Below are 21,718 nucleotides of genomic sequence, written 5' to 3' on the forward strand. Positions count from 1 at the left end.
AGTTTGGAAAAGGGGCCTTCTGACTCCGGAGTCTACACTTTTTAACTACCACTCTGCCCTGGCATGCATTCCCTTATTCCGAACAAACTCATTATAAGAAAGGCAACTTGAAATAATCAGTAAAATAAAAGACAAAAGAATATCCTCAATATTGAACACACGTATAAAAAAAGTTGTTGATCTCTTTATTCAGTCTTCTATATACTGCATACAAGAAATCCTAGCCAAAACAATTAGGCAAGAGAAAGAAATAAAAGACATCCAAATCCGAAAGGAGAATGAAAAACTGTCCTTGTTTGCAGATGCCATAATCTTATACAGAGAAAACCCTAAAGACTCCACCAAAAAACTGTTAGAACTAATAAATTCAGTAAAGTCACAGGATACAAAAATCAGCAGCATTTCTATATGTTAATAAGCGAACTATCTGAAAAAGAAATCAAGAAAACAATTCCATTTACAAAAGCTACAAAAAAAAAAAAGATAACTAGAAATGAAGTTAACCAAAAATGTCAAAACGATATCTACAATGAAAACTATAACATACTGATAAAAAAATTAAGATGACACAAACTAATGGAAAGATCCCATGCTCATGGATTGGTAGAATTAATACTGTTACAATGGCCATACTACCCAAAGCAATCTATAGACTTAGTGCAATGTCTAGCAAAATATCAATGACATTCTTCACAGAAATAGAAAAAACAAGCCTGAAATTCATATGGGACCACAAAAGACCCCTAACAGCCAAAGCAATACTGAGCAAAACGAACGAACCTAAAAGCATCATACTATCTGACTTCACAATATACTACAAAGCTACATTAACTGAAACATCGTGGTACTGACATAAAAACAGACACATGGACCAATGGAACACAATGGAGAGGCCACAAATAAATTCATGTACCTACAACCAACTAATTTTTGACAAAGGTGCCAAGAACCACACATTGGGGAAAGGACAGTCTGTTCAATAAATGGTGGTGCTGGAAAACTGGATATCCACATGCAGAGACCAGACTCCTATCTCTCACCATATAAAAAATCAACTCAAAATAGATTAAAGACTTACATGTAAACCTGAAATTATTACACTACCAAAACAAAACACAGGGGAAACACTTTATGACATTGGGCTGGGCAAGGATTTTTTAAATAAGATCTCAAAAGCACAGTCAACAAAAGCAAAAAGAGACAAATGAGATTACATCAAACTGAAAAGCTTTTGCACAGCCAAAAAAGAAAAGTAAAGAGACGACCCACAAAATGTAAGAAAACATTTGCAAACTATACGTCTGACAGGGGATTTATATCAGAATATATAAAGAACAGGAATATCCCAATTTTTTAAATGGACAAAATAACTTAATAGACATATCTCAAAAGAAGACACACAAATGGTCAAAAGGTATACAAAAAAAAAAAAAATGCTCAATATCACTAATCATCAGGGAGACACAAATCAAAACCACAATGAGATACCATCTAATTCCAGTTAGAATGGCTATTACTAAAAAGACAAAGGATAACAAAGGTTGGCAAGCACGTGGAGAAAAAGGAACACTTACACACTGCTGATAGGAATGTAAATTAGTATAGCCACTATGGAAGACAGTATGAAAGTTCCTCAGAAAACTAAAAATAGAACTACCCTATGATCCAGAATCCCACTACTGGGTCTATATCCAAAGGAATGAAATCAATGTCAAAGAGATGTCTGCACACCCATGTTTATTCAGCACTATTTACAACAGCCAAAACATGGAATCTACCCACGTGTCCAACAACGAATCAATGGATTAAAAAACTTGGTGTATATACCAATTTTTGGTGCATAGTATGGAATACTATTAATACAGCCACAAAATTAAATGAAATCCTGTCATGTGTAACAATATGTATGGACTTGGAAGACATCATGTTAAGTGAAATAAGCCAGTCACAAAAAGACAAATACCGCATGATCTCACTAATATCTGGAATCTAAAATTTTTTTAAAAAGAGTTGCTATCATAGAGGCAGAGAGTAGAATACCGGTTATCAGAGACTGGGGAAAGGAGAGAGGATGGGAGGATGGGGAGGGGTTGCTCAAAGGGTAGAAAGTTACAATTAGATAGGAGGAATATGTTCTAGTGTCCCATTGCACAGTAGGGTAAAAATAGTTAACAGTAAGGTGTAATTTATTACTTATTACAAAATAACTAGAGGTTTTTGAATGTTCTTACCAGGAAGAAAGGATACATTCATGAGGGAAGGATACACTAAATACCCTGACTTGACCATTATACAATATATGTATGTATCAAAACATCAAACTGTACTCTCTAGATATACACAATTACAATGTGTCAATAACAACAGGTAAATAAAGAAGAAAAAAGAAGTCATTGGCTTACTGGTTTGTTGTTAGGCAATTAACAGAAAGATCTAGGACAACAGCCATCACAAAGGAGTTTCAGCTTCATCAGTAAAGAAGATAGGGTAGGTAAATCAAAGGTGTGGCTTTTACTTATGACACTATAGTTTAGAGAAAATAAATGTATTAGTTATATTCCATCAAAATATATGAATAATAATGTATTTACCAAAGGTCCCATGTCAGGTTTCCTAGATTTCTAGAAAGGACAAGCATGAAAATTACACATTCTGAGGTAAAGCTCTAAGAGTTCATTATCTTTTACTACCTAGTCAAAGTTTTTCAGATTTCTTAATATCAAAAGCAAACAAAAATCACCTCTGTATGAATTTTATTATTTTAATGTTAAATATCACAACTAATGTCTAATCAGTACAATGCTCTGGTTCACTTACCAGTAACTTAAGTGTGATAGGAGTAAGGAAAATCTGATTATAAAATGGTCAGAATTTAGGAAAGTTAGGCCCCTTACATTTTGTTCTTTAAATGTCATCATCAAGTTCCCTAAGTTAGAAACATCTAACTTCCAACTCTCTGTTCCAGTTGCCACTACTATAGTTCAGGCTGTGATCTCTCAGGTTGAGGTAAAAGCTTCTTAGTCTTCCTTAATCTAATCTCTCTTCCCTCCAAAACATCAACTCATTTATGCTATTTAATACATCAGTTAATTGTTCTAAAACATACACTTGATCCTGTCACTGTCCACCCCCTAATCCAAAAGCTTGCATGTCCCTTGCCTTTCTCAATAGACCTGTGATTCTTGAATTACTACCTGGAAAAATAGATGCTAAACACTGTGTATAGAACATATGAATGGTGTAACGAAAAAAAGCTTGCGAACCATTGCTATGAAGCTTAGCATGGCATTCAAAACTCTGTTGTATAATCCTAATTCAACCTGCTTTCAATATGATCTCCAGGCAAAAAGCAAACTTATTCTCATGAACTTAAACTGATCTAAAAACATAAATGACTATTGAGTGAAAAGTTTTTGCAAGACTTATTGAATTTACATATATGTGCATACCCACTATATTTTATACTAATGCAACATGTTTCCAATCTCGTTTGTTTTTAATGTTTGCTGTTTATCATATCTAATTAATACTCAATCATTAAAATTTAATTCATTGCTAAAATGAATTGTAACTTTTTTCCCAGCTTTATTGAGGTGTAACTGCTAAGAGAGTAGATATGAAGTATTGCTGCTGCAATGTCTATTTTTAAAGTTTTTGGCATATGTTCATAAAACCTGCAGGCCATGAAATAACTGGCATTTTTTAAAAAATAGAAACATATCTGGAAACAAATCAAACTAATGTTCAGTTTAGAGGTTCTTAGTCCAATTATAAGCAACCCCTCACTATTTTAAACCCTGATTATCAGGGTGCCAGGTTTACTATTCTAGCCTATGGGTTATTTGACTTTTTACTTATTAACATTGTAACAGTGGTTGCAGAAGATACAGAAGAAGTAACTAGGGATGGCGGTGCAGGGCAGGGTGGCAGGGCAGGGCGTGGAGACCAGAAAGCAGATTATTTATAAAATACTACATAATTAATTTGAGCTTTTCCTGTTCTATATTACCATACATCAAAGTTGACTGTATCTATTTTATATATAAAATTAAAACAGATGTGTGTGTATACTAGAAAAATGATAATATATACAAGCATATGCTAACACAACAATGGTAGGCTGGCAATAAAATTATCATCCTCATCTATTCTTTACTGTCCCCCGCCCCCACTTAATAAACATGTTGTTCATTCTCTTTAAATGCTCATAAATCATTTTGGCCCTATAAATGTGATAATTCTTCAAATAAACTATCAGTGTGGTTCCAGATTATCCTAGAAGAGCAGATGAGATTCAAAAAGTCTAAGAAACCATATCAATTGTGACCAAGCGAAAGTATCCTTGGGAAAAAAGTAGAATTAAGACACCCAACTAAAATGGCACCTAAAAATACTGAACATAATTTTATGAAGATAATAATGATAGATGTTGTTTTTCCAAGACATATGACATTGTTAACCAAAGTAAATTAACATTCCTACAAAATAGGGCCACTGTTAAAAGTTTTTTTCTCACTACGTAAGTTATTTATTGGGCCCTACACAGAATTGATCTCACCTTTTTCAACATTATCTAATATACCTGAAATGTGAGTAAATGTGGGAGAATGGCGATCAACTAGAGAATTTGGGAAGATTACATTAAAGAAGATTTTTATGTCATATTAAGGACTTCTAAATTTCTCATATAAGTAATGATAAACCACTGAAAGACTTCAAAAACAGAAATCACAGGACTGTACTTTTGAGTTATAAAGATCCTGGTGACAGTGTTAAAAATGTGAGTGAGATCAGACTGGAAAAAGAGCTAACAATTAGAAGAAAATTAGGAGTACTTAAATAAAAGGGAGAGATGACCCTGAAGGTAATTTGGCAGTCAACTGAAATGCATATACCCAGTAGTTTCATTTGTAGATAAAAACCCAGAGACATAATCCCACATATGAATGAATACATTGCTCTAGAATGCTCATTGTGCTGATATTTGCAATATAAAAAAAGTACAAACCTCAATGAACACCAATAGTGGAATGAGTATAGATGCACTATCATACGAGAGTTAAAAGGAACGAATTAGATCTATCTATCTATATGTATATGTATATGCATATATATATAAAAAATCATGGTTAGATTTCAAAAATAAAATGAATTAAAAATTAAGTTGCAGACAAATGTACACTGCAGTATATTTACGTAAATTAAAACAAATAAAACTGCATTATATATGTTCTATTTACCTACAATGGCTACATTCCCTGAGTGCTTTCTCAAGAAATAGTGCCATGTACTATTTTTTTTTTCCTGAAGAAACAGTGGCAGGTACTGTTCTAAGCACTTTGGATTAACTCGTTTCTTCCTCACAACATCCTTATGACACAGGCACTGCTACTATCCCATTTTATAGATGGAGAAACTGAGGCATGGAGTTTCAGGATCTTCTCAAAGGCTTGCAGATAAGAAGTGACAGAGCCAGGATTCAAACCCAGGCAGTATGATCCAAAATAGAAAATGTAAAACTGTAAACATTTCATGCCAAATTCTGAATGACTGTTGATTCTGAACAAGTAAGCGTCCAGGATAGGTGAGTAGAGGTAGAAGGAGACTTTAGTTATATCTGAAATATCTTTTAAGGATGTAGTCAAACAACGTTTAGACAATGTGTTCATTTTTTCCCAAAAACTGTAAATATATTTAAAAGTCTAGGACAAAAGATGCTAACATGCTATTCTGTCATGGATGACTACGGTTGATGAAAATATGGGGGACTATTCTTTCAACTTGTTCGTAGTTTTCAGTATCTTTCAACTTTACAAAAGGCAATATTGTATGCGCAACTATTTTCTTTCAATCGTTTTTAACTGACGAACAAAATTTGTTCCAGTCCCTTTAATTCGAAATCTTTCTCAACCTTGACACAACTGACATTTTGCCCTGGATAACTGTTGTCAATTTTCATGTACACCGCAGGATGTTTGGCAGCGTCCCTGGTCTCTATCCACTAGAAGCCAGTAAGCATCTCTTTGGCCCCCGGCCCCCAGCAGTGGAGACTAAAAATGTCTCCAGACGTTGCCAAAGGTCCCCTGGGTGGTAAAACCGCCCCCCACATCCCCCCGCCCCCGGGCTGAGAACAACTACCTTAATTAATAAGCCGAAAGCCGCTTTTATCATTTATATTTATATAACAATTAAAGATTTCACAGATATTTTGCTCATTAAGCATCTCATTAAGCATGCTACTCACAGAATAGGCCCTCCAATGCTGGAAGAAGTTCTTATTCCAAACTGTATCTTGCAAAGTACCTGTGAGTCCAGAATTGATTTATTGGTTGAACATTCTGTGTTCAGATGTCACAGATACTTGAGTTGTCAGGTACTTAACTGAATATTTAATACTTGTACAGTAATTTTGTAAAACATATGGAATAACTTATTGTAAATATGTAATTAAAGATTTAATTTTGCTCATTAAGCATCTCACACTCCAAGTTGGAAGGATACTGAAGGGATGAAAAAAAGCTTCAAGAGAAATAATCCCCGAATGTAGCACTTAAAATCCAATTATAATTCCAAGGAATGGCAGACCCAGGTCTCGGAATGCCCGCTTCCTTCCCTCTCTCCCGCAATGCGGGGACAAGGGGAGGAAATGCAGCCCCATCGCCCCCTCTGCAAAGTCCCGGGAAGGGAAGACTTGCCAGCCCCATCCTACCTCAACGCAGCGGCAACATACCGGATGCCCCACGCGGATACTGTATCCATCGGCTCCAAACCTCCCGCCAGCGCGCTGCATCCTGGGAGGCCGGACGGAGGCTGCGTCGTCGAACGCAGAGGAGGCGGAGCCTAGAAGCCAGCCAGGTTGCCAAGGGAGGCTGAGGAGGCGGGGCCCTGGGAGTGTTGTGAAAGCAAATAGCCGGCAAGCTCTCTAGGGCGGAGCTCCGCAGGGGAAGCGCCGGCGATCTCCCGGCTGGCGGGGGCGGGACCGCAGTGCGGGGGATGTCGCGGGGCGAGGCCGGACGAGAAACGAATGGGACCTAGTCTGAGGGCCTGGTCCCGCCTCCAGACCCAGGCGTCCGCATTGGATTGGGCGGTGCGGCAGCACTTCTGTCCGCCTTCCGGTGTCACGCGACCGCCTCCCCTCCCACCCTTCTCTGTCTACCTCTGGGCGGGACTGGCGGGTGATGAGATACTCGGTTGGCGACGATAGAACGGGCGACGGCGACAACTGCAATCACTTCCACGACCGTGATCATGGCCGAGGTGAGGAGCCTATTGCACCGCCGCTGGCCCCCCGGACCCGGAAGCCGCCTCTAAGGCCCGGGGACCGAGCGCTCGTGTGCAGGTGGGCTGGGTTGAGGGTAAGCGGGTTGATGGAAGTAGTATCTAAGGTCCGGTCATGTCTCCCATCCAGAATCACGCCCAGAATAAAGCCAAGCTCATCTCTGAGACCCGGCGGAGGTTCGAAGCTGAGTATGTGACAGGTGGGTACTCTGTTCCGGGTGTGCAGTGAGCATCCCCAACTTTGCTGGAGTGTTTGTGAGTGTATTTGTGGGAGGTGTTAGGTACCCTTTCAACCCTCACAAGAATGATGCTGGGCACGTCTCAAAGGTTTTCCTCTCCATGACAAGCCGTGTGCGCTGCTTCAAATGGTCAAGTGGTGTGTCCCATGCTCCCTTTAAAGGATTAATGTAAGTTGGAAATCGGTTAAGTTTTTAGCATGTCCTCGTGTTTATGGAACTTGCAGGATACTTGTTAGGCCCACAAGACGGGTGACATTGTCCAGTCCACGGTTCCACTGCTGGCCTTTCACCAGCAACACTAGAGAAAATGTACCTGGAAACTGCCATAATACTATTGATGTGTACTTAATCGGGTATACAAATTCCTTGGATATTTTGCTTGATCTCGCTTTCATACAACCCAGCATGCTACCCACAGAATAGGCCCTCCAATGCTGGAACAAGTTCTTATCCCAAACTGTATCTTGCAAAGTACCAATGAGTCCAGAATTGATTTATTGGTTGAACATTCTGTGTCCAGATGTCACAGATACTTGAGTTGTCAGGTACTTAACTGAATATTTAATACCTGTACAGTAATTTTGTAAAACATATGGAATAACTTATTGTAAATATGGAATTAAATAAGGATTTATATGTTGCCTACCTTAAGATTGATTATAATCCTGACCCTGCCACTAAATAGCTTGTCTATTCAGAGCCCCTGTTTTCATATCTATGAAGTGCAAATAATATAGTAGGATTAAATTTTTAAAAAACATATATCAAACCGTCTAGCATGTCTTAACATATAGTAGACTCTCTGTGAATATTTTGCCTCAGTTGTCATTTTGGTTACTGTGAAAGGAGTGAAGCTTCTACATCTTGGCTAGTATTCAGCAGAGGTTCCCTGCAACTTTAAACCATCCTAGATTATACATCAGTTGATGACAGAACAAATCTGGAAATCGGTTTCAAATACTTGTCAGTAAATCTTTTCATACCTCCTTGCCAATTTTCTTCACACCCCAAACTTTGTTCCGGAGAGTTGCAAAAGCACTTGATTCACTTTTCACCCAGAGTTCCTATTTCTAATAATATAGCTGGTTCCAATAGAGATCATTCTTCAATTGCTTTCTACAGAAATGTCACTATTATAGCAGTGAATACATGGTTTATAATATTTTACGAAGTAACTCAGAATTAGATCTAATGAGCTAGTAACACCCCAATAGTCATTTATGTATGCTGAAGGAAGGAAGCAGAATACAGGCAGAAATTAGGCAATAAACAAGATCTTAAAGGTCATCTTGGGGCAACCTTCTCGTTTTTAAAATGAAGAAAGTGAGGTCTAGAGAGATTAAGAGATTTGCTCAAAATCCCTGATGTTATTGGCTAGGCCAGGACTAGTGTAAATATCTTCTGATTTTCACTACAGTAATCTTTTGGCAATACCCTGATGTCAGATTAGATCATGTCACTCTCCAGCTTGAAACCCTTCAGTGCCTTTCCCACTGCGTTTAGAATAAAATCCCAATTCTTTATGGTGGCCTATAATTCAAGGCCATGTGTGATCTGGCTCTTGCCAGCCCTCCACCCCCTATCGTCATCTGTTACTACTCTGCTTGCTTAGTGCAGATTTGACCACGGTTCAAAGTAAGATACATGTTATATGTTGCAACCCAGTACAAACATGTGCACACTCACATAACTGAAGCAAAAGTTCATTAAAGAATACTTCTGAAAACATGTGACTCTCTGATGTATTTTTTCTATTTGACTTCCTTTTTAAAAATGCAATTACCCACAAACTTAACATCGCAATTTAAAATGTGACCCCCAGTTTGAAAAACCACAGCTAGCCACACTGCCTTGTTTGTGTTCCTTAAACAGAGTGAGGCTGTTTCCATCTCGGACCTTTCCACTTGTCTTTGCTTGGGAAGATTTTACCCAGGTATTGCGCATGGCTTGGTCCTTTTTTCTCTTCAGTGTTTAAATGTATCTGAGAGGCCTTCACTGATTATTGAATGTCTCCCTGTGTTGTTTATTTTCTCTGCTTTACAGCCCTTATCGTAATCTGTAATTATCTTGTTCATTGGTTTGTATGTTTTTCATTTTCTCCAGTAGAATGTACATGGGTTCTGTAGCAGCCTATAGACATTTAGAGCAGAGGCCTTGTGTGTCTTACTCACCTCTGTATGCCCAGGACAGTTCTTAATATATACTTACTGAATGGATATAGCAATACTTAAATATGTACATAAGAAGATTAGTCCAATTTTAAAGATTTGCATGGAAAAAGAAAATAGAAGCCTTTGAAGACCTTCTTACCTTAAGGTTTCAGTTGTTTCCTGGAATATGGCAACAGATAAAGGTAGAATTGGAAAGTGATAATAAAAGGGGTTTTTTTTGGTTGTTTTTTCAGTTTGCCTGTGTTTTCCCCTTAGAATTTGCTTTTAGTAATTAACTCAGGTGTTTAGAACATCCACTTTCCTTCTTTTTCTTTCACCGTTTCTATTGTCATTAACAGTATTTTGTTCCAGAAGAGGCTTAAGGCAGACTTAAGCAAAGTCGATGAAAGGAAAATATTTATTTTCTGCAAGTGTGTCACTTCAAGCACAAACTGTATTCCAGAAATGCTTTTGGAGGTAGGTTCTTAGGAATGCCAAGCACAGTTTTGTGTCCATAGAAACTAAGTTATCATTATGTATAGATTTTTAGCTGGCAAAAAGAATAAAATATTAGCCCATAATTATGGTACTTGTTTCCTTATTGTTTTTGAGAAATTCCATGCTGATTCTCAAATGAGAAACGTTTCCCATTCTTTCTTCCTCTTTCTCATGCCCAAGAGAAGAGACTAATCTCTTGTGACAATAATTTATTAAGTTCCTTAAGTACTCATTATATGCCTAATTCTGGGAAGCAGTGTATCAGTATTAGAGAAAGAGCAGAGGAAGGATAGAGCCCCTTCTCAAACTACTACAACCTAGTAGAGGCATTAAAACAAAGATAGCTATTAGAATTAAGGTAAATTGTATTAAGAGTAATGGTGCTAAAATATTTTCTGTAGAAATCAAAGAGAGAAATAACATCTGGATGGGGTGACTAGTTTAGCACAGAGTTAGAAAAACATTCATTAAAAAGGTGGTGTTTCTCATGAACTTCGGAAGATGGTAGAACGCAGCCAGGTGGAGAAGGTGATCCAGGCAGATTGAATAGTCTGAACTGAGGCACTGAGGTCAAAAGGTATGGGGCATGTTCGGAAGCAGTAGGAAGTCTACTTTGATAACCTTAAGGAGGGTAAGCACACATGGCCAAATACAGTGGAAATATAGTGTAGAGAGCCTTGGGCACCAAAGTGATGTGTTTGTACTTTAGTTAATATGGAGAGCCATTGAGAGGTTTATGGGTTTTGTAATTAGGTTTGTTGTCTAGCTTTACAAGTATATGAATTCATTTAAATTAATTTGGGTCATACCAAAAATATCTGGAGAAACCCCCATAAACTCACCATTCAGAGATAGGTGTGATAACAGTGGATACATTGTTTACGGTCTTTTATCTTTTTTTTTTTTTTTTTTTTTGAGACGGAATTTCACTCCTTGCCCAGGCTGGAGTGCAATGGCGCAATGTCGGCTCACCACAGCCTCTGCCTCCCGGGTTCAAGCAATTCTCCTGCCTCAGCCTCCTGAGTAGCTGGGATTACAGGCGCCCGCCACCATGCCCAGCTAATTTTGTATTTTTAGTAGAGACGGGGTTTCTCCATGTTGGTCAGGCTGGTCTCGAACTCCCGACCTCAGGTGATTCGCCTGCCTCGGCCTCCCGAAGTGTTGGGATTACAGGCGTGAGCCATTGCACCCAGCCTACAGTCTTTTTTCTATACATTTAAGAAAACAAAGTTAGAAGACTATTCTGGGCTAGGCGTGGTGGCCCACGCCTGTAATCCCAGCACTTTGGGAGTCTGAGGCAGGTGGATTACGAGGTCAGGAGATCGACACCATCCTGGCTAACACAGTGAAACCCCGTCTCTACTAAAAATACAAAAAAAAAAAAAATTAGCCAGGCATGGTGGCGGGCACCTGTAGTCCCAGCTACTCGGGAGGCTGAGGCAGGAGAATGGCATGAACCCAGGAGGTGGAGCTTGCAGTGAGCGGAGATTGCACCGCTGCACTCTAGCCTGGGCAACAGAGCAAGACTCCATCTCAAAAAAAAAAAAAAAAACTATTCTATATATAATTTTGTGTGTTATAAAATACATTTTTATTGACATGATTTTATTTCTCTGTATTTATGAAGTAAGCAACATTGTATAGCCATTCAATATTTGGTTCTATAAATAAAAGATAGTTTTCTTATCTTTTGTCTTAGATAGTCCCTTTGTGGACATTTAGATTCTTTCCAGTTTCATTTAATACAGTTTTTTTTTTTTTGTGCAGTAGTTCAGATTATTTCCTTAAGATTCATGTTCAGAAACTGAATTATTGGTTTTGAGAGTGTTTATATTTTTCAGGCCTTTGATTATATGTGCTAAACTTCCTACATGGAAGTTGCACCAATATTCATTCCTGCCAGCTTGTAGGAGAGTGTTAGTCTTACCACACCCTTACTCATATTTAGTGTTGTTATTTCTTAACAGATGGTTGTTTTAGTTTGCTTTTGATTGCTAATAAGAGTAAATTATTTTCATGCATTCACATCCATTTGTAGTTTAAACATTTTTTTATTAGTATGACTTTTAATATTGGTCTGGGCTTTTCTTGTTTGTGTCACTTTTACTTTTTTTCAGTTTTTGAACATATTCAAAATTACCCATTCCTTTGTGGTTTCTTCTATGGCTATTAAGTTAATAGGTTGGTGCAAAAGTAATTGCGGTTTTTGCCATTAAAAGTGACTTTCTAGTCTTTTCATTTTTGTTTTGTTTTGGTTTACTATTTTTTAATTTTGAGTTTTGGAATTCTGTTTATGTACAAAACGTATAAAACATGGATAAAATAAATACCCATGTGCTCACTACTCAGCCAAAGAACTAGAGCCTCCCAGTACTTTAGAAGCCTCCTGTGTATCCCCGTGCCTGCTATTCAGGGAACAGTTACTTTTTCTGCATTTGATGTTACTCATTCTCTTACTTCTCATTAGTTTTACAGCCTATGACATATTCATCACCGATACTTCATTAGGTTTTGCCTCTTTTTGAACTTTATATTAAAGCTGAATATATTTTTTCATGATTTACTTCTGTTGCTCAAAATTCAGTTATATTGTCAGATATGACTAATTTATTACTTTTTATGGCTGTGTAGTAGTTCATAGGATGAATATACCAATTAATGGGTTTGGGGTTGTTTCTAGGTTTTTGTATCATGTACAGTATAGCTATGAACATCCTTATACATGTCTGGTGCACACATGCAAGAATTTCTCTTGGGCAGTGGTTCTCAAAGTTGGTTCAAGAACTGGGGTTCCTTGAGGCCGTTGCAAGGAGTTTGAGAGGTCAAAATTATTTTCATAATACTAAACTACCATTTTCCTTTTTCACCTTCATCCTCTCACAAGCATATGGTGGCATTTTCCAGAGACTGGGTGGCATATGATGATGTCGTTGTTCTGATGGCTGATAGACTGTGTACTTTATGTTCTCATGTCTAATTCTTTTTCTCAATTTTCATACCTAATACAGTAACTACCAATAAATATAACCCATATCAACAAAGAAGCTTTTGGAGGGTCTGCAATTATTTGTAAGAGTGTAAAAGGTGTCCTGAGACCAAAACGTTTGAGAACTGCTGCTCTAGGGTTTGTTCCCAACAGTAAAATGGGTAGGTGGTAGAATAAGCACATTGTTTCTTGTTCAACTTTAGTAGGTAATGCTGAACTGTTTCCCAAAGTGATTGTACCAGTTTTCATTTTAACCAGCAGTATTTGGGCATCCTTACTTTTCTACACCCTAACAGTAGGCACCGCAAGTTAAAAAAACTAATAATTGCCCATCTGATGGATGTGTTGGGAGATCTCATTGTGGTTTTAATGTCTTTGAATACCAGTGAGATTGAGCGGTTTTTTTTTTTTTCATACCTTTATGATAGGACCTTTGGTTTCTGCTTCTGTGAAAATTACTCCTTCCAACTCTTCTTGGTCCTTATTTCTTCCATGTAAACTTTAGAATCAGCTTATCATATTTCTGCAAAACAAAACAAAAACCACTTTTGCTGGGATTTCAGTGGTATTATGTTAAATCAGAATGTAATTTCATGGAAGTTGACATTATCATGGTTGAGTCTTTTTATCCAAGAACCTGGTATATATTTGTATCTGCTAAAGTCTTCCTTATTGAAAGATTTATAATTTTCCTTATAGTGGTTAACACAATCTTTTGTTATATTTCTTCCCAAATACTGTATGTGTTTTATTTTTGTCGTTGTTATTTAAGTGGTATGTCTTAATATATATTTTCGAAATGATGGTTGCTGGTTTATGAGAAATATAGATGATTTTTTTCCATTAATATTGAATTTACTCTTATAAATTCTGATAATTTACCTGGGATTTTTTATGTACATAATAACCACCTTGAAATATTGATCGTTTTCTTTCTAACTTTCCAATTCTTAAATCTTTCAATGCTTTTCCTTTATTACATTGGCTGGAACTTTTAGAACACTGTTGAATAGAACCAGTGGTAATAGCCTACTTACCTTATTCCTGATGATAGAAAGATAGCTCTGAACATGTCACCATTAAGTATGATCTTTGTATATACCCTTTATCAAAGTGAAGACATTTTCTTCCACTTTTGGTTTGCTAGTTTGGGTTTTTTGTTTGTTTTGTTTAGTTCCGATCATGATTGATTATTGCGTTTTACTAAATGCAGTTTCTTCATCTGTTGCACACATTTATTGTATTTGATGACATTTTCATTTGGTATTTCTCCTTTACTGTGTTAATATGGTAGATTACATTGATAAGATTTTAAAAATAAATTGCTAAATTCAGTTTACTCATAGTTTAAGAATTTTACATTTGTATTCTTGAATTGGCCTATAATTTTCCTTTCTAGTGTTTTTCTTGTGCAATATTAACATCAAGATTATCTAAGCTTCAGAGTGAGTGTTCCCTCTTTTCTATTCCCTGTAAGATATGTTCATTGTTTAGCACAACCTGATTCCCGAAATTCACTACTCCCCCAATTTATTATTGTTGTTTTATGTGTCAGTGTTTGTTTACTTACCATGTATTTACTACTATTTTCTTCCTGAGTTTCAGATCTTGTATCCTGGGTCATTGTTGTTTCAACTAAAGTATAACCTTCAGATTTCTCCTGGTGGGATCTGTTGGTAGTAAACTTTCTTGGTCTTGAAAATACCTTTATTTTGTCCTTGTGTGTGTGGTTTTTTTTTTAATTAAGCAGTTAGCTTTGAGGAATGCCTTCATTTTGTTAGGCTGAAGGAGACGACGTGGTTAGAGAAGTAGGAGAACCAGGAAACCTTATTATCGTGGATAACAAAAAAGAGAATTTCAAGGACAGGAAGATAAGCAGTAACTGGAAAAAACTCCTGTGGGGTAAAGGGAACATATAACAGGGATTGTCCTTATTGATTACTCTTTCTTGAAAGGAAAATGACATTTAAAATGTAACTATAATACTGGAGAGTTTGCCTGTGTGTCTAGACTATGAACCACTCAAGGGACTAGCTCAGGCTCCACTCATCTTTGCATCTGCAATACCTGGCTCTTTTAGGCTAGCATCTGGCAGGTGATCACAGATTAGTGCTCATAACTAATGAGTTATTATTATTTCCAAGTGAGGAAGCCTTTAAAAGATAGATAAATAAACAGACACACTTGGATTTGCTTAAATTCTGCTCCATCATTAACATTCTCAAGATCAACCTTTTTAAAGTTGTCATCATCAGAATAAGAGGAAAAGATTTTAAGAGGTTATGAGATGAATGGATAAAGACAATGTGGTATATATGCAGCCATAAAAAAGGATGAGTTCATGTCCTTTTTAGGGACATGGATGAAGCTGGAAACCATCATTCTGAGCAAACTGTCGCAAGGACAGAAAACCAAACACCGCATGTTCTCACTCATAGGTGGGAATTGAACAATGAGATCACTTGGACACAGGGTGGGGAACATCACACACCGGGGCCTGGCATGGGGTGGGTGGAGTGGGAGGGATAGCATTAGGAGATATACCTAATGTAAATGATGAGTTGATGGGTGCAGCACACCAACATAGCACATGGATACATATGTAACAAACCTGCACGTTGTGCACATGTACCCTAGAACTGAAAGTATGGAAAAAAAAAAAAGGAAGAAAAAGAAAATGTAATATATATATATAGATAGATACACACACACACAGTGGAATACTATTCAGTCTTTTAAAAAGAAGGAAAGCCTATCATTTGTAACAGTTTGGGTGAACTTGGAGGACATGTTAAGTGAAATAAGCCAATCCCAGAGAGACAAATACCACATGATCTCACATAAATGCGAATCTTTTAGATTTTTAACGTTGAACTCATGCAAGTAGTGAATAGAATGGCTGTTAACCAGGGGCTGGAGGGTGAGGGTTGAGGCAGGAGATTCAAGAGATGTAAGTCAAAGGAAACAAAATTTCAGTCAGACAGAAGGAATAAGTTCCAGAGATACATTGTACAACATGGAGACTATAGTTAATACAATGTATTGTATACTTGAAAATTGCTAAGAGTGTAGATTTTAAGTGTTCTCAGTACAAAGCTAAGTATGTGAAGTAATGCATGTCAGTTAGCTTGATTTAGCTGTTCCACAATATATAAATATCATGTTGTATACCATAAATATAATTTTTGTCAATTAAAAAATTAATTTTTAAAAGAGAGTTATCAATTTATGTCCTTATTACATATCTAAAAATATCAAGACTGCTTTAGAGAATATCAGATTGTAACTTCACATTGGAGACTTGAGTGATAAATTTGTGTTGGGATAGAGAATTGGTAAACCTATTTATTTTTTAATGTTTCTTTTCAGTAATGACTGTTTGCAGTGCCTAGCGAATACTCTTTTTTTACTCATCTCTTTAAGTTGTTTATACCTGTTCTTCATATATCCTCATTCTGAATGGTTAGGGAAATGTGCGACTCTAAAGAGTCTGTTACTAGGGGCCGGGCACAGTGGTTCACTCCTGGAATCCCAGCACTTTGGGAGGCCAAGGCGGGTGGATCACCAGGTCAGGAGTTCAAGACCAGCCTGGCCAAGATGGTGAAACCCTGTCTCTACTAAAAATACAAAAATTAGCCGGGCGTGGTGGCGGGTGCCTGTAATCCCAGCTACCTGGAAGGCTGAGGCAGAGAATTGCTTGAACCCGGGAGGTGGAGGTTGCAGTGAGCCGAGATTGTGCCACTGCACTCCAGCCTGGGCAACAGAGTGAGACTCCATCTCAAAAAAAAAAAAAATAGAGTCTGTAACTAGAATACTGTCATTTCTAAGATATCAGTTTGTTTTTAGTCGTTGTCATTTGGAAAGCTTGCATGAGAGGAGTGGTCTGTTTACCAAATCTACTGTGTGCTCTTGATAGTAGTACTCTATCATATGAATGTTTGAAAATTTACCCTCTAACAAGAATTTTGGTTTGATAAGATCTCTAGGAGATTGAGTAGTGCTCACAGAAATTCCTAAAGGATTTTTTCTTCCTGCAGCCATTTTGCAAGGAATAGGAGGACAAAAGTTTGCTACATTTCAATCAAAACTAGTTTAAGCTGAATTTGTAGTGACTATAAAGATTTGATACATATGTGTAGAATTTTCTTTGATATTAGAGTACTTACTAGTTGGGCCACGGTTTGCAGAAGCTTTTCTTTACCTATTATGCTGCTATATATTCACAATTGACATAGGACATTCATAGACAATTTTAAAGTTTTTCCACAAGTACTTACTCTATACCCAGATCATTGAAGGAAAAAAACAGATAAAAATGTGTAAGGAAAAAATAAAAGGCATGAGAAACCCTATATACATTTAATCAAACTTCCAGAAGGAAAAAAAGAGTGCTATTAGAAGAAATAATAATTGACAGTAACCCAGAATTTATAAAAGATATCAAATCTTCAGATTAAAGAACCATAAGAAAATCTGAGCATCATAGAGAAAAAGAAATTAATCTCAAGGCATATTTTAGTGAAACCAAAAAACACCAAGGACAGAGAAAATCTAACAACCCAAAGAGAAATGACACATTATCCACAAAGAAACAAAAATCAGACTGATACTTGATTTCTCATCAGTAACAGTATTGCCAGGAAACAGTGAAATAATTTTCTGAAAGCGCTAAGGGAAATAACTGCTCACTTAGAACATTTTTTCAAAAGTGAAGGTAAAACTTTTTAGGCATTCTAAGATTGACCATTGCTGGGGGTGGGGGAACAACTACTCGTCGTCTACTTCACTAGTAAGTAAATAGTACACCAAAAGAAGCAGAGGGATGCAAGAAGTAATGAAAAGCAAAGAAATGGGTAGGCAAATTAGTAAATAAAAAATCTAACTGTGGATAGTAAGAAAAAATAACAGAAATAATATTAAGAGTAGAAGAAATGGAGGTAAAGTATTACAAGGAACTTTCAGAATGACAATAGAGGTATTAACTTCAGATTTTGTTGTTTTCAATGTGAATACTTAAAATAAGGGTAACCCTTGAAAGACAGAAATAAAATGTTTGACTTCCACACCAGTGGAGGAGTGAAAAGGGGAATAGAGAAAAAGTCCTCTCCAGCAAGAAGCAGAAAAGGAGAAAAAAAGCAGCATGGTTACTAGAAAACACAGAGGAAGGATTTTTAAAGATCTTAATTGCATGCAGTCTAAAAGAGACTAACCTAAAATAAATTAATGTAGAAAGGTTGAAAATAGATGGAAAAAGATACAAAACAAATATTAACCGAAAGTAATCTTGTTTCGGCAGTACTTTCATTAGGTAAAATGTTAGTTAGGGTGAAAGACGTTAATACATATAAAAAGGGATACTATTCATGATAAAAGGAACCATAAAAGTGTATAACACCTAGGAACTAACAACATAAAAAACTACCTAACCATATAACCTTAAAATACTCAAAGCAAAAGCACCCAGAATCATAAGGCAACTCAAGAAATCTACAAACTTGTTGAATGATTTTAACAACCCTCTTTCAGAAACAGAACTAGCAGGCAAGAAATATTTAAGATTTAGAAGATTTTAACACTACAATGAGTAAATTTGATTATAGATATATATGTGTATGTATATAAGCATATAGACTCTCCTGCCCAACTAGTAGAGAATATATACTTTTTGAATATATATTTGTACTTTCAGAGTCTTTGCAAACATTCACCACATACTAAGTCATAAAGGGGGTCTCAGAAAATTCCAAAGAAGCTACATCATACAGAACATGCTCATACATTATTAAGCAACTACATCAGAAGTCACAATAACAGGTACTTAAACACATGTCATATAATAGAAAACTAGAATAACACACCTCTAAATAATCCATGGATTACGAACTTCTCAGCAATGTGTGTAATTCTTCTGCTAAATAGCCCATGGGTTAAAGAGGACATCACAATGGAAATTCCAGAGTATTTAAAGTTAAGTGTATCTTCTAAAAACCTACAGCAAATGTCATGTTTAATTGGGGAACTTTAGAATGATTCCCATAAAGTCAGGAAAAAGACAATGATTTCTGCTATTATTTCAATAATTCTACATTATATAGGATAACTTAGTTATGAACGTGGCAGGAAAATATGAGGTATAAAGTTTGCCAATCTTATCATAGGCTTATGATAACAACACAAAAACTTCTAAACTGCCTAATCTAGCAAAGAAATGTAAGGCTTTTATGGGAAGATCAAGGGTAACTTTAGCTTTATCTATGACATTCTAGTCCTTTTATTTAAAAAAAAACTGAAGCCAGTAACTTAATATTTGTTAATTTTGGGCTACAGCTACATAAGTATTTGTCAACATCATTTACTATTCTATAATTTTTTAACTTTTCAAAAGGGAAGGAAAAAAACAGTTTGTTAGTGAAGTTCTGGGTCCTCATTGAACTCAAGATCTACTAGGGGATAGACTTGTACATGGCTAATCATTCAGTAACAAAGATTTAGCATGTACTTACTGTGTGTTGGGCAGAGTTGGAGGGAACAGGGTGTGACTTTTCAAAGTCCCTGACCTCGTGGAGCTTAGTAGAGGAGACAGCATCAGTCCCACTCCTCTCATGCCATCCCCTATTTAAGGAGCTTCTCTCAAAATGACTGACTCTTACTATTATTTTATTAGTTCTGATGAAATTGGCCTTACATTCTCCCATTTGACCAAAACGAGCCAAGTGAATGATTATAGATAGTGTGCTTATGCCAAGACCTTGAGACAGAGTCTGTAATATACAGGAATAGACCAAGGTCCATTATATCTAATTAACCTGGATAACTGGCTGGTGACTAATGAGGACCTGGGGAACAGTTTTGAAACTTTGCTTGTTCAAGTGTACTAAGGAATCCAGCTCTTGAAGGATAAGAACTGAAACAGAAAGCACCTCCCCTTTTTGCAATAGACCAGAGATCAGCAAAGTCCTGTTTCTGTATGACACTTGAGCCAAGCCTTTCAAAGGTTGTTACACACACACACACACACACACACACACACACGAGAGAGAGAGAGAAAGAGAGAGAGAAAGAAAGAAAGAGAGATAGAAAGAAAGAAATCAGCAACAGAGAATGTAATATGGCCCTCAGAGTCTTAGATATTTGCCATCTGGGCCTATACAGAATAAGTTTGCCAGCCCCTGCAGTAGAACAACAGTTCTCGAAGTGTGATCTCTGACCAGCAGCATCAGCAGTATATAGGAACTGGTTACAAATACCAATTGTCAGATCCCACCCAGAATTAAACAGTCTAGGGGTGGGGCCCAGTAATCCCAGTTTTAATAAGCCCTCCTAATCATTCTGATATGTGCTGAAGTTGAAGAATCACTGCTATAGACCAATGGCTTAATCCCATTATAAAAGATTACCTGTCTCTCAGTCTCACCAGTTTCACAAAAAAGTGGAGATTCAGAATAGGTTGTGGCCAACTAGCAGAGAATAATCTTGAGGGAACATTTTGTTCTTTTGTCTTGATCACACTCATTACTGACATTTACACAGTCCAGCTAATAAAAATAGTCCATCCAATACAAATGCTCTTTTAAGGCCCTAGAAGCACTTTCAGTGGATCTGTGCTCAGAGTCATGGAGAAATAAGAAATCCTAAGATGTTTTAAACTACTATAATGATCTAGAGTTATATGTTTGCTGCTTTGGAACATTAACTGTTCTCTAGTTTTCATTATCAGAATACTTTCATATTTTTTCAACCTTTATCTGAAATTTAGGCACATTTATAATAACAATATGCTTCCAAGATTTTCCTTCCTGGTTAACTAATAGGTAAATTTGAATTTAGTCTTCTTTTCATGGTTAGCATTCTATCATATGTTGATAGAAATTCATCTGTATAGTGTTTAAGTTTTTCAGTGTTCTTCATCTTTCTAAGACTGTAGGTAGACAGACCTCATTTTCATTTTACAGAGAAGAATAGAAAGCCTAGAGCCTGCTTAGCTTCACTATACATGGTGGCATGGGTCTTCCAAGTCCATCATTCTACTCTACATCCTGAATGTGGCCAGAAATTTTCTCACGTTGTTAACCTTAAAACACAATTTCTGACCTGTTGGTAACATCACTAGCCAACAAATGCAAGAGAAAAAAAGAAAAGTTTATAATAAAGTTTGCTATTTTACAAGTTAGAACTATAGTTTATCTTACAACACAATATTTTAAAAATATTAATTTTTTTATTTAAAAAATCGTATGTGTGAGAGAAACAGTGAGAACATACACATGCATGTGTATTGAGAGACGTGAAAAGCTGAGACAGGTCATCTTTACCTTGGAGCATTTAATACTGTGTGTTCCTAGAGACATATCACCATTGTCTTGTATCTTTAATTCTTTCTCTGCCAAATTATGGACTTTACAATTTATTTGGTGGTAATACACTTGTATAAATGTAAGAACAATTTACAGAGCAAAATTCATGTTAGAACAAATAAATAGTAGAAAGGGCCAATGAACCACAGGGTGCTGGTAGTTCATTAAGAAGGTTTCTTCATGAAGGATTGGCTGAAATTAGCTATTTTAAAG

General features: G+C 36.6%; 2 protein-coding genes across 2 annotated transcripts in view; one reads left to right on the forward strand and one right to left on the reverse strand.

The window, feature by feature from the left end:
• The window catches only part of FANCB (FA complementation group B), a 28,818-nt gene extending 22,025 nt beyond the window's left edge, over positions 1-6,793 (reverse strand). Inside the window, exons 1-2 of the mRNA XM_025372833.1 lie at positions 6,710-6,793; positions 2,403-2,523 (exon numbers count right to left, since the gene is read on the reverse strand). The gene's annotated coding sequence lies outside the window, so the exon portion shown is untranslated. The remainder of the gene's footprint in view (positions 1-2,402; positions 2,524-6,709) is intronic.
• A 332-nt stretch (positions 6,794-7,125) lies between these two features.
• MOSPD2 (motile sperm domain containing 2) overlaps positions 7,126-21,718 on the forward strand; it is a 55,379-nt gene continuing 40,786 nt past the window's right edge. The window contains exons 1-2 of the mRNA XM_025371829.1: positions 7,126-7,257; positions 7,409-7,478. Of these exons, the coding sequence (XP_025227614.1) occupies positions 7,249-7,257; positions 7,409-7,478 (79 nt within the window). The 5' untranslated portion in view covers positions 7,126-7,248. The remainder of the gene's footprint in view (positions 7,258-7,408; positions 7,479-21,718) is intronic.

The sequence above is a fragment of the Theropithecus gelada genome, chromosome X (assembly GCF_003255815.1).
Source record: "Theropithecus gelada isolate Dixy chromosome X, Tgel_1.0, whole genome shotgun sequence".
Classification (NCBI taxonomy): domain Eukaryota; kingdom Metazoa; phylum Chordata; class Mammalia; order Primates; family Cercopithecidae; genus Theropithecus; species Theropithecus gelada.